Here is a 12,522-nt window from a genome sequence, read left to right on the forward strand (position 1 = left end):
CAAAAAGATACAGAGATGATTTTTTTTATTGTTTTGGAATTCAATAAATGATATTCCAATGTCTCAAACTGGGGTCGGAGAACACTCAGTTCTTCTTCTTCTTCTTCCCTTCTTTCTTTTTCTTCTTGCCTTTCTTGTCTTCCTCCTTTTTGAAGCTACCGAGGCACCGGCGGACCATGCAGCCTCTCCACCATGCCTGCACCTGCAGGGTCAAAGGTCACAGCCCAGGGTCAGGGGCCAAATAAGAAACTTCCTTAGCTCCAACACATTGTATGTAATATGCTGAGGGGCAGGATATATCTAAGTTGTTGACCAATCACAACTGAGCAGAAAAATAAAGACCTTTTTAAACATTAAAGCATGTAGAGGTCAAACAACAGCAGTCACATAATCAAAGATGAAACTTAAAACAGCGCTCATTCAGGTGGTAAAAAGAAGAAAGAAAGATTGTGGACAAGTTCTTTATATCCAGCAATCAAAAATAAAATGTGTTTACTGATACGTGAAACGAAAAGGAAGCAGCTATTACGTCCAAAGATTAAAGAAAGTAGAGTAAAATTGAAAGTTAGGACAGGTTAACCCAAAGATAAGGGAGTTTATTTATGATTTTGAAAATGTATTATTGTGTAATACACTTTTCCTATCTTTAGTCAGGACTAAAACATTGATTTACCTATTGTTTATCCGTAATGACACAGAGTGAAGTATCCACTAGGGTACAAGGTATAGCATGGATCATAGTTCAGATGGATGTTGTTACCTTGGTAACAGCTCTGGCCTTAGCCTGCTCTTGACGCAGCTTCTCCTGCTCCTCCCTGTCCTCCATCACCACCTGCTCCATCTCCCTGTACTGAACACATTCAGCATCTCATTAACGTTGGACTCACAGTGACTCCTGTTTAGAATCAGCAGCTGTTTGCTGTGTCATGTTCAGGGCTGCTCACCATCCTCTTCATCTCCATCAATCTGTCCAAGTTCACAGTTCTTTTGCAGCTCTCAGTGTTGAGCCGCTGCTCCTTCTCCTGGAGCCTCTGCTTCGTACACTGCTGCCACTGCTCCTGCTGCTGCTGCACCTCCTGCAGGAACAGCAGTTTGAATGATAGGAGCACAAACAAGAAGATGATGTAATGGTGTGATGACTAACAAGTTAAAAAGCAACCTAAAGGGGCAGTTCACACCAAACAATCCTTCCTCCTACCTAAAGTGATTTGTATCAGTGTATCTCTTTGGTTGAGAGTTGTGTTGGTGAAAAATAACAAAAAAAGTAGAATTCTGGGACAGTAAACAGACAGGTCTTCTTCTCCAACGCTTGTTACCGGTTCAAAGAACGAATTTCATTCTACGAACAGAGTTTGATGCAAGGACGAGCATTATTCTCTAAATGACAAAAATGAAAGCCTGTGTTGATCTCCGGAGATGACCAACATCAGGCTTACAATGGCTTTTTATAGTAAATGTGGTACACCCTCCCCAGTGAAACACCTTATTGATTACCCCTTTACTTCTGCAAATGTAGACAACTCTGACATTTTGACTGCTTTTGCATGAATGTTCCCTCAGCCCTGCCACAGCGCCTGATGGACTTCTTGCTTTTTGTTTTATTTCTAACTTAATGAGGAGCTCTACACTCTGCACTGGCCTTATACTGGGGGCCTGATGCAGTATATGTATTCAATTATTATTTTCTAATACAAAACATTTGTTTTAAAGTACATTCGTAATCCAATAGTTGCCCATTTTTGGAAATATCAGCCGTAGGGATTACATTTGGGAACCATTTTCGTTCCACCTGACCTACATACACCAACCGTATCACTGCACAGAAGGAAGCATTCATCTATTCATGGAGGAGATGCCTGTGGTCCATGGCTGTGTTTAACATTAGCCAGCTAAGTTAATTTGATAGTAACAAGTTCTTTATTTCTGGAAAGAGACATTGCGGTTAAGTTTGGAAAATGTATTTATTTTCACTCTTTGAGCACTATCAACCGGTTGCCTTGTAGTGTTTAACATTACACAACACTTAAAGGTGGGGTATGTAATTTCGGAGAAACCAGCTCGAGTGCGCTAGAATTTGAAAATACACAACCGGAGAAAATCTGGCACTTCCTTACAGAGCCCCTCCTCCAACACACACGAACGCGCACATGACCAATGAGGGCACGAGATAAGTTTGTGCACAGATGGAAGGCTGACAGGCAGGTAGGCCATCCAGTTATTTTAGCCGGGCCGGCTAAAATGATTGGTCGTACTTTTTACAGTACTACGGCTTCCACAGATGAAATTTCTTTATGGATTTTTTGTCAAAGCACTTAAGATATTCATTGCTATCAGGATGTTAAGAGCATTCCATGGAATATAACAACAAGTGTATCTCGAGCCGGTTTCTCAAACTTACCTACCCCACCTTTAAGCTTATGACAGAGAAAAGCAACAATTAAATAACAATGGGAAAAATAAATTCAGTCTGTTGTTAATAGTAATGTTTCTGTACAAACCTCATTTCGACGTTGCAGGAATGTCTCCGACTCCTCGTGAACTCTCGTCTCCTCCTTTATCTGTCTCTGCAGCAGCTGAGGGAGGAGATAACACAAGACAATATTTAAAGGAATACTTTAAAATTACAATTTTTAGGTCAATTTACTAACACTGTATTACCTTGGATTCTTGAAGACATAAAATTCCAAAATGTAAGACATTTCTTGATTACACATCCGTTTACAAACTCCCCCACAACTTGTTCAGTTTAACCCAGGGGTGGGGAACCTTTTTCCTCTCAAGGGCCATTTCAATTTTTTCAACATCCTCCGAGGGCCGTACAAATTATTGACCTCTGCTTAAAAAAACAAAAATCACAGCCCATTCATTTGGCCTTTCTTTCATGCTGTGCAAATAAAAAGCAACCTCTTAATCCAGATATCTTACCATGACTCGCGCATGCATTCACGTGCACGGTTGTGGCATGACCACCAAAACAGAAAGATATGGACACAAGATGTGTGCAAATGTATTTAGTTTCCTATCCATGTGAACATGATTTAAGTGAGGGAGTGGACCTAACCTCCTCTAGGGGGGTCCGGGGGCATGCTCCCCCAGGAAGATTTTTCTTTTTTAAATGTTCATTATCAATTAATTGAAAGCTACTTAAAATACTGAGAGAATAGACAAATAAAGATGTCGCAAAGACCTTTTGTGTTTGACTAGTCAGGACAAAATACAACTTTGTACAGTTACTGACGGTGTTAACAGTTAAGGACTTGTTTTACTTAACTATAATATAAAAAGCATCAATCTGGTGCACTTTGAGAGCAAAATTAAGAGATCTATGGAAACATCTCAACACCCATATGAAACAGAACTGTAAACAGATTTTCTTTTTCTTTAAGGATATTTTACAAATCACTCCCCTTTCAAACTGTATTCTTGTTTATTAATAACAACTTTTTTTTACTGTCATAGTATTTTATACCTGCTTTTCCTTTAGTCTCTTATTTTTTTATAACTATAATGATCATATAAAGATGTGCTTTTACCTCACTGGTTGTAGAAAAAGCTTCTCATATTCGTTAGCATAGCTAGCTAACCAGATGCTAATAACAACAAAGTGATTGACTGTATGATCAGTATGACAGATGAACAGATCGCCACTGGGCTTTCAACTAAAGACACAGCCACGCAAAAACTGCGGCATGTGTACAGCTCCTTATGGGTATTGCAATTTTAGGAAGTGGCGGAGCGACGTTCTGGTGCTCTCCGTCAGAACTGCACCCCTAGACGAGACATATACCACGTGATGACACGTTAGGCTCATGTTGTGTTCAAGGACCCTGACCTTGGCCAGGAAAAACACTCGCTTTTTTAATTCTTTTGCGGTCTAGATTTCTTTAATTTTTTTTGTGCGTGTGTTTATAAATTACCTCGAGGGCCGTATCAAATGGTCTCGCGGGCCGTATACGGCCCGGGGGCCGGAGGTTCCTCACCCCTGGTCAATTGGAGTTTGTTCTGCCACTCTCACTGTTTACACTCTGCCATACCCACCACTGTTACTTCCAAACCTGTTCCCCCTAAACCTGTTGACCTCACGTCAGTTCCCTCTGAGTATCATGACCCCCTGGAGGTCTTCAGCAAGGATCGTGCCCTGTCTCTACCACCTCACCGACCTTATGACTGTGCCATTGACTTGCTCCCCGGTGCTCCCTTGCCTTCGAGGCCTGAAATATCTCCAGGCCTGAAAGGGAGGCCTGAAAGGGAGGCCATGGAGACTTATATCATGGAGACTTATATCACTGACTCTGTTGCTACTGGTCTCATTCGCCCTTCTCGCTCTCCATTGGGGGCAGGGTTTGTTTTTGTTGACAAGAAGGATAAGACTCTACGCCCCTGTATTGATTTCAGGGGCTTGAATGACATCGCAGTGAAGAATAAATATCCTCTCCCGCTCGTAGACTCGGCTTTTGGTTTCCTCCATCAAGCCACCATCTTCTCAAAGTTGGACCTCCGAAATGCCTACCACCTAGTAAGGATAAAGGAGGGAGACGAGTGGAAGACTGCGTTTAAGACGCCCCTGGGACATTTTGAATATCTTGTTATGCCTTTTGGGTTAACTAACGCCCCTGCTGTGTTTCAGGCACTCATTAAAGGTAGGGTAGGTAAGTTTGAGAAACCGGCTCGAGATACACTTTTTGTTATATAGCAATGAATATCTTAAGTGCTTTGACAAAAAATCCATAAAAAAATGTCATCTGTGGAAGCCGTAATACTGTAAAAAGCACGACCAATCATTTTAGCCGGCCCAGCTAAAATAACTGGAAGGCCTACCTGCCTGTCAGCCTTCCATCTGTGCACAAACTTATCTCGTGCCCTCATTGGTCATGTGCACGTTCGTGTGTGTTGGAGGAGGTGCTCTGTAAGGAAGTGGCAGATTTTCTCCGGTTGTGTATTTTCAAATTCTAGCGATCTCGAGCCGGTTTCTCAAACTTACCTACCCTACCTTTAATGATGTCCTTCGTGATATGCTAAACAGATTTGTCTTTGTGTATCTTGATGATATCCTCATTTTCTCTCGTGACCCCCAAGAACATGTCCAACACATGAGGTTGGTGCTGCAGAGACTGCTGGAGAACAGACTTTATGTGCACGCACGCCAGATCTTCAGTGCTCCAGTGGGTACATGATGCTAAGATAGCTTGCCATCCAGGAGCACTTCGGACTCTAGGCCTCCTCCAGCAATGCTTCTGGTGGCCCTCCATGTCCTCCTGTATGTTGCCGCCTGCTCCGTCTGCGCCCTCAGTAAGGCATCCCACCGCGCCCCTGCTGGCCTTCTCCGCCCTCTTCCCATTCCTCATCGGCCTTGGTCTCACATCGCCATGGACTTCGTGGCGGGTCTTCCCCCATCGGAAGGTAATACAGTTATCCTGACTATTGTTGACCGCTTTTCCAAGGCCGTACACTTCATTCCCCTACCTAAATTACCTTCTGCTCTGGAGACTGCTACACTAATCACCCAGCATGTTTTTCGATTGCATGGCATTCCTCAGGACATTGTTTCAGACAGGGGTCCGCAATTTGCCTCTCGAGTATGGAAAGCTTTTTGCCGGGCGTTGGGGGCGTCGGCCAGTCTGTCATCAGGTTACCACCCGCAGACCAATGGCCAGACTGAGCGTGCTAATCAGGACCTGGAGGCAGCCCTTCGCTGTGTCTCTTCTCGCCATCCAGTCTCCTGGGCCTCCCACCTGACTTGGGTTGAATATGCCCACAACTCCCTGGTTTGCTCCGCCACAGGTATGTCTCCATTCATGGCTTCTGTTGGGTTCCAACCCCCTCTCTTCCCCACCCAGGAGAGGGATGTGGCAGTTCCCTCAGTGCAGGGGCATCTTCGGCGTGCCCGCAGAGTCTGGCATGAAGCTCGGGCAGCTCTCACTCGCACTGCTGCTTGGAACCAAAGACTTGCAGACCGCCATTATTACAGCGGATTATTAATCCCGCTGTGGTTAGGCTCAAGCTGCCTGCTGCCTTGAATGTCCACCCAGCATTTCATGTTTCACTTCTCAAGCCAGTTTCCTCCAGTCCTCTGAGCCCTCCAGCCGAGCCACCTCCTCCCCCCCGGATTATTGACAATCACCCTGCTTTCACTGTCCAGCGGTTGTTGGATGTGCGAAGGCGAGGCCGGGGGTTCCAGTACTTGGTGGATTGGGAGGGGTACGGGCTAGAGGAGCGTTCGTGGATCTCCCGCTCCCTTATTTTGGACCCTGATCTCCTTAGTGACTTCTATGTTAGGTACCCGGACAGGCCTGGTAGGACGCCAGGAGGCGTCTGTTGAGGGGGGGGGGGGGGGGGTACTGTGATGATTCTGTTTAGTTTTGGATTTGTTGTGTGCTTTTTTTGTGTTTTCTTCTGTCTCCCCCCTCCCTTCTCTGTTTTCCTCTGCAGGGCTGGTGTGTGACAGGGAGTTGGCTGGCTCCTCCCAGCAGCAGACGAGGCACACCTGTTTCCACTCACCTCTTCACCTGTTGACATAAAAGCCCGGGTTGCGGTCGAATAGTCCATTTAGCTTAGGAACCTTCCTAACGGAGTGAAATGACCCGGAAGTCCCTCAGTGGCAGCCATGATAAGTGCAGTTCGAATTCTCTAAATGAAAGGAAAGGAGCTTTCAAACTTCCTTTATAACCTCCTTTAGCTTAGGAACCACTGGACCTCCCTAACCTAAAGGAGAGGAGAAAATGCTGCCCCACAATGCCTTGCGGCCGCGGGCCCGCGGCATTTGCCGTCACACAACAGTCGGCCGTTCACCGAAACAACCGATTATGAACGAGAAATGATATCATGAAAGTTACGGTGCTTATTAAGCATTTTAAAACGTATGTGGTAAGTTGCCAAAGTGCTTTGTTTTGAACGTTCATCAGTATTATAATCAAAAAGAGAAATATGAACGTTCGTTTTTACTGAAATGATCAAATAAAGTCAACATTTCACAGTCTTTACTGAGCTGTGTGGGGTTTGTTCAACTTTAAAAAGATGTTTGAATGGTGATATACACAGTGATAGATGTTAAGGACTAACGTTTATAATAAATACATTTGTATTGATTTTAAGATCTTTTCATACAATCATACGTATTGGGATCATTTGTATTAATGTGGACCGGAGGGAGAGGGTGACGAGCATAAGTTTCACTTTCCTTTTTTATTTCAATTCCAACTTTGGTCATGAAGAATATGTTTCTCTGTTGTCCCCGTTCATAAAGCATATAAAACAACAGCATCAGAGCACGGTGCAGAGTCTCTAGATGAGTTTACAGTAGTCCCTCGTTCTTATTAAACATCCATGTTGTAGTCCACTGTATAGAAAACTGTAGTTTCCATAGTTTCCCCACAGCAGCAGGCGCACATTTATGACCTCCACTGGCGCATCATAAACACGTTGGATAGTGAAAGTGCAGTCGGATTCTCTAAAGTACCGCAGTCTCTTCTCCTAAATCCTTTTGAATTCTCCTATCCACTATCCCTTAACCCCGTGACGTTTCACTCAGAGGTCAAGGAATAGACCATAGGGTTAGAACTTAGGAGCTGATTTTTGGAGTATTCGACCGCAACCCCAGTCCTCTTGCCACTTCCCTGCCAGATAATTCCTTTGTGTTCGACCCTCCGGTGTGTCTCGCTGCTCTCCTCGTCCCTGTGATCTTTTCGCCTGGATTTTTGCCTCCTGTCCCTGACGTCTCCGTGCCAGCCAGCTTCCTGCCTCCACTGCCGTTTACTGTGCCTCTGCTTAAAATAAACGTTTTGTTTTTGACCATCTCTCTCTCTAAGTCTTTCGCTTTGGGGTCCAATATCTCTAGGCCGTAACATGTGGTGGTCTACCAGGGGCCACAGCCAATGGCTAAAACTGTACTACTTAAGAACTCTGGACACACACAGACAGGTAGCACGCTTGCACAACTCTACGACTCTGTTTTATATAATAACGTTTATTTCCAAAGATTTATCAAGAATTTTCCGTTTGTGGATTCTTCGGTCACTATAAAGCAGGGGTGTCACATCGCAGGCCACATCAGCATTATGGTTACCCTCAAAGGGCCGGTGGTAACTTTAAGACTATATCAATATATCTATACATTATAATATAACATAACTGTCCCTGCATTCAATTATTATTGGTTCTAGTAGTATCGCAAACAATAACCTTTGAAAGCAGAGGTCTAGGCAAAATAATTGGCAGAAAATATTCAAGTGTAAAATAATTGTACAATTAAGAAAAAATAGTTCTGTAACAAAAACGGATTGTTATGAATCAATATAATATGCATAGACACAACAATGGTATGGAGGCACACACACTTACATTTATCTTCGTTATTGTAACAAAAATCCCATTAATTTATTAGATTATGAAACCTCATTATAACTCATTACACGATAAAAGTTTGGCGATAAAAGTTAAAGGGGACCTATCATGCAAAATGCACTTTTGTACGTCTTTTATACATGAATATGTGTCCCCGGTGTGTCAGGGAACTCACCAAGTGTCAGAAAACACAACCCCCTCTCTTTTCCTCCATACCCAAATCTCTAAAAACGGGGCTGCAACAGAGCTGATACAGACTGATCCAGATTTGAAATTGTTCTGACGTCAGAAACGGGGTGCTCCGCCTACATATATGGACAACTCTCCACCTATCAGGGGAATGAGAGGTTGCGTGGCATGGTAACAGCATGGTAACATGACGCTTGTGCTCCGTGGTCAGCTGCAGCTCATTTGCCACAGAATCAGCCCTTGTGAAGACAGGGCTGGAATAGAGCAAATAGAGCGAAATGAGGCATGGCTAAAATGCATTATCTGTTTGGTATTTTGAAAAAAAAACTTCGCAGACATGTTTTATATAGGTATGGCCCTACAATATATTATTCAAATATAGCATGATAGGTCCACTTTAAATATTCAGATTTTACTAATTCATTTATTTTAGTTATCTTTTTTATTTACTAATTAAACTGAGTTATTTTTAAGAATTCAAGGTACACTGAACAAACTGAAAGGTTGACTTAAATTACTTTACTTATGAAACAAATTACATACTGTATAATTGTATTCGGTTACCTGAACGCAATAATATTAAGTTTAAATAGAAAATGATTGGTTCAACTTAATATTATTCCTTTCAACTAACCTATTACAATGATGTGGTATCTGTTGACAAAATACATTTAATTCAAGTAAATGTTTAATTTTTTCAGTGTAGGGAGGTCAGAGTAAAGTAGAGTCTTAGTGTAGACGTGTAACTGAGAAAAATGCACCAACACTAATTATTTTATACCATGATGTGAGAGATGGTGTCCTCTTATTTAGTATGGCAGACCAAATTGGAGAACACCTCCCTCTGTGGGCTTGGTTAGGGAGGTGGGACTAACAGGACTAAGATGTATGGACTGTTGGACCCACCTCCTGCTCGTGCTCCAGCAGCTTCTCGGCCTGGCTGCCCTCCCTCTGTCTCTGCTGGAGCTGCAGCTCGAGGTTTTTCTCCTCAAGCTTCTTCCTGTGGGCCATCTTTGCTGACAGATCCTCCATTTTGTGCTGCAGATCTCTGGCCTGCTGGGACAAGTCCTGAGGGAAAGGTATTGGACATGTTGGATTATTCACCTTCTTGCTGACTAACATATTTGAGTTTGTTCTCAAATAATCATGCAGACAGTTTTATTTCTCTTCCCTTTCTCACCTTCAGTTTCTCCTTTTTCTCTTGCGTCTCCTCATGTTGTATTTGCAGAGCTTGATTTCTTTGCTCCAGCTCTTTCTTTGCCTCTCTAGGTGAAGACACACTCACATTACTGATACGAAACAGATCTCCACTCCATCATTTGTTATTTTTTATAATGATTAAGATTATAATTACTAATAGTGCAGCATAATGTATTATCGGACCTTCTCATTTCATCATCCCTCTTCTTCTGCTCCTCTTCCTCCCCCAGCTGCAGGAGAGAAGTAATGCACTGCTTCTCCTCCAGGTCCACGTGCAGCAAAGAAACCTGCTGCGTGATGGACTGACTGCAGAGAAGAACACGAAGACAAAAATACTCAGAAAATGTACGATTTTTCATCTGTATAAATCATGCTGTAATACAAAAATCGGCATTTAGCTTTTCTTTTCTTTAAAACAATAATTCAATGCACAGACATAACTATGTATTAAGTAAATTATGTTTTCCAATAAAATACATTTGTTCGGTGCAACATAATGTTTACTACTCACCAATCTCTCCTAAGCTTGGTCAGCCTGGCTTTCTCCTAAACACACACACACACACACACACACACACACACACACACACACACACACACACACACACACACACACACACACACACACACACACACACACACACACACACACACACACACACACACACACCACACACACACACACAGTCATTTCAGTCTATACATAAGCCATACCAGTAAGATAATGAAATGGAGAATAACCTAAAACATCATCATCATCATCATCATCATCCGATCAGAGCAGCTGGTTGATGTTCCTCTGGTTCCTCTCAACAGGAACAGGTGATAAACACAGTGGTTCACCTGATCCGCTGAATCTCCTCTCTCTTTCCTGATCTGCACCGTCAGGGTGTGTCCCAGGATCTCCAGCTGGTCTGCACAGTCCTCCACTACAGCTGCCAGCCTCAGACTCTGAATCCTGGATAAAGACATCCTGTGGGGAGAGACAGAGCCGTACAAGTGCCGTACATTCACTAGTTGCATTTAGTCAAGTTCTGTACTTAAGTACTATTCTGAGGTTCTTGTTCTTCACAATGTTTAATTACATGTTCTGCTACTCTGGATTTGTACGCTACTGCAATACATTTTGGAAGCAAATATTGTACTTTTAACTTTAGTTTATTCATTTGACAGCTTTAGTTACTTTGCAGAGTACGTTTTTTAATACAAAATATCCTTCAAATCAACTTATAAACTGTTAAATAGATTAAACTACCAGGCAGTATATAAAGAATTTAAAATTATCCCAAGATTTATCAACTAAATTGAGCATATTAGTGCTTGAAAATTATAATCTAGTGATATATACTTCATTATAAAAAGGGTCATTTTGTACTTCTCATTTTGATTGCTGATACTTTCTGTACCTAAATAATAATTTGAATGTAGGGTATTTAACAGAGAATGTTTACACTGTGTCATCTCAGCTGACAAAGATAGATCAGATATTTACGGTTAATAATAAAAAGGTACGTTTGATACACCCTTTTTTCTCTTTAACCCTTGTGTGGTGTTGGGTTAATAAGATGTTTTACACACACACACACACACACACACACACACACACACACACACACACACACACACACACACACACACACACACACACACACACACACACACACACACACACACACACACACACACACACACACACACACACACACACACACACACTGCTTCGTTTCTATTTTGCTGGATGAGTATGCAACCCAGGTCATTTATAATAGTGGACGTGGATTTTTTTCATCATAAAATATTACTTAATCACAAAAAAGATGAATGACATTTCCATTGTTATTGTGACAAAGCACATTATTTTATAACTGTTACCTATATTGTTGGGAATTAAGATAAAGACCATATATGTTAGGGATTGTAAATGCTGTTATACAGTACCAAAGTGTCCCAAAATGAACATAATTCAAGGGTTAAGATGGTTTATCTCAAAACTAAAGTTAATTCGGTGTTTCAGTTGCTCTTTAAAATGCCAAATATACCAAATAACTTTCCAAGAGTCATTAATTTGTATTAAAAAACCATGTAACGTACGGTAAGGTAATCAATAAGTAAGGAAACATCGACTAGGAGACAGAGGCACAGTGATGCTAATACAGTGGTCACCATGTAGCATGATGCTAGCTAACACGAAGTGTAACAGTCACTTACTTCAGTTCCCGCAGTCACTCTCACTCTTGGAGATCAATATTTTATCCTTCAAAAGTTCAAACCAACAACTATATTTCATTTAAAAAGAAAAAACGTTTGACAGTTTACATGTCTCTATGGTAACGTACTTTTTTGTCATGGAACTTTATTGACAGAGCAACAAAATGACAATAACGGCTGCATCGTGTTCTCGCGATATAGATCATTTTCCGAGATGTATTATGCTGTCATCTGCAACTACACATAACATCCATCAAACTACTTTAAAAGAATGAAACAAAGGGGATTCAGTTCATTTTCCTACCCTCACCATTAGAGGGTAATGTTATTAAATGTATATTAACATGCATTTGCATTTGTATTCATATATATATATATATATATATATATATATATATATATATATATATATATATATATATATATATATAACGTTGATTATGTCTGTCTCTGGGGAGGACTTGGGTTTGAAACCTGTATGGTTTTATAGTGTTATATAAAGGGAATACACTTAAAAAGGACTTCACAAATCACCCAGCAGGGGGCAGCGTGAGTGCATGAAAAGAAACACAATACAGGTCTCCT

The 12,522-nt window shown here is 41.8% G+C and overlaps 1 protein-coding gene across 1 annotated transcript; it reads right to left on the minus strand.

Moving 5' to 3' along the window:
- Positions 1 to 10: 10 nt before the first annotated feature.
- Positions 11 to 12,003, minus strand: LOC117470735 (dynein regulatory complex protein 9-like). The gene is made up of 10 exons (XM_034115579.1): positions 11,938 to 12,003; positions 10,573 to 10,702; positions 10,241 to 10,275; positions 9,913 to 10,035; positions 9,710 to 9,794; positions 9,436 to 9,597; positions 2,499 to 2,573; positions 945 to 1,076; positions 761 to 850; positions 11 to 202 (listed from the first exon to the last, which is right to left on the minus strand). The coding sequence occupies exons 2-10, from the start codon at positions 10,699 to 10,701 to the stop codon at positions 86 to 88; spliced, it is 948 nt and encodes a 315-aa protein (XP_033971470.1). The 5' UTR covers position 10,702; positions 11,938 to 12,003; the 3' UTR covers positions 11 to 85.
- Positions 12,004 to 12,522: the final 519 nt, after the last annotated feature.

Source organism: Trematomus bernacchii, unplaced genomic scaffold, assembly GCF_902827165.1.
Source record: "Trematomus bernacchii unplaced genomic scaffold, fTreBer1.1, whole genome shotgun sequence".
NCBI lineage: Eukaryota > Metazoa > Chordata > Actinopteri > Perciformes > Nototheniidae > Trematomus > Trematomus bernacchii.

What these genes read in the sequence shown, in the direction of transcription:
- LOC117470735 (XM_034115579.1), bottom strand. Translation starts at nt 10,701, where the DNA reads ATGTCTTTATCCAGGATTCAGAGTCTGAGGCTGGCAGCTGTAGTGGAG. An exon ending in GAGGAGATTCAGCGGATCAG is followed by an intron (nt 10,276 to 10,572) that starts GTGAACCACTGT and finishes GTGTGTGTTTAG; the next exon opens with GAGAAAGCCAGGCTGACCAA. An exon ending in ACCAAGCTTAGGAGAGATTG is followed by an intron (nt 10,036 to 10,240) that starts GTGAGTAGTAAA and finishes TCTTCTCTGCAG; the next exon opens with TCAGTCCATCACGCAGCAGG.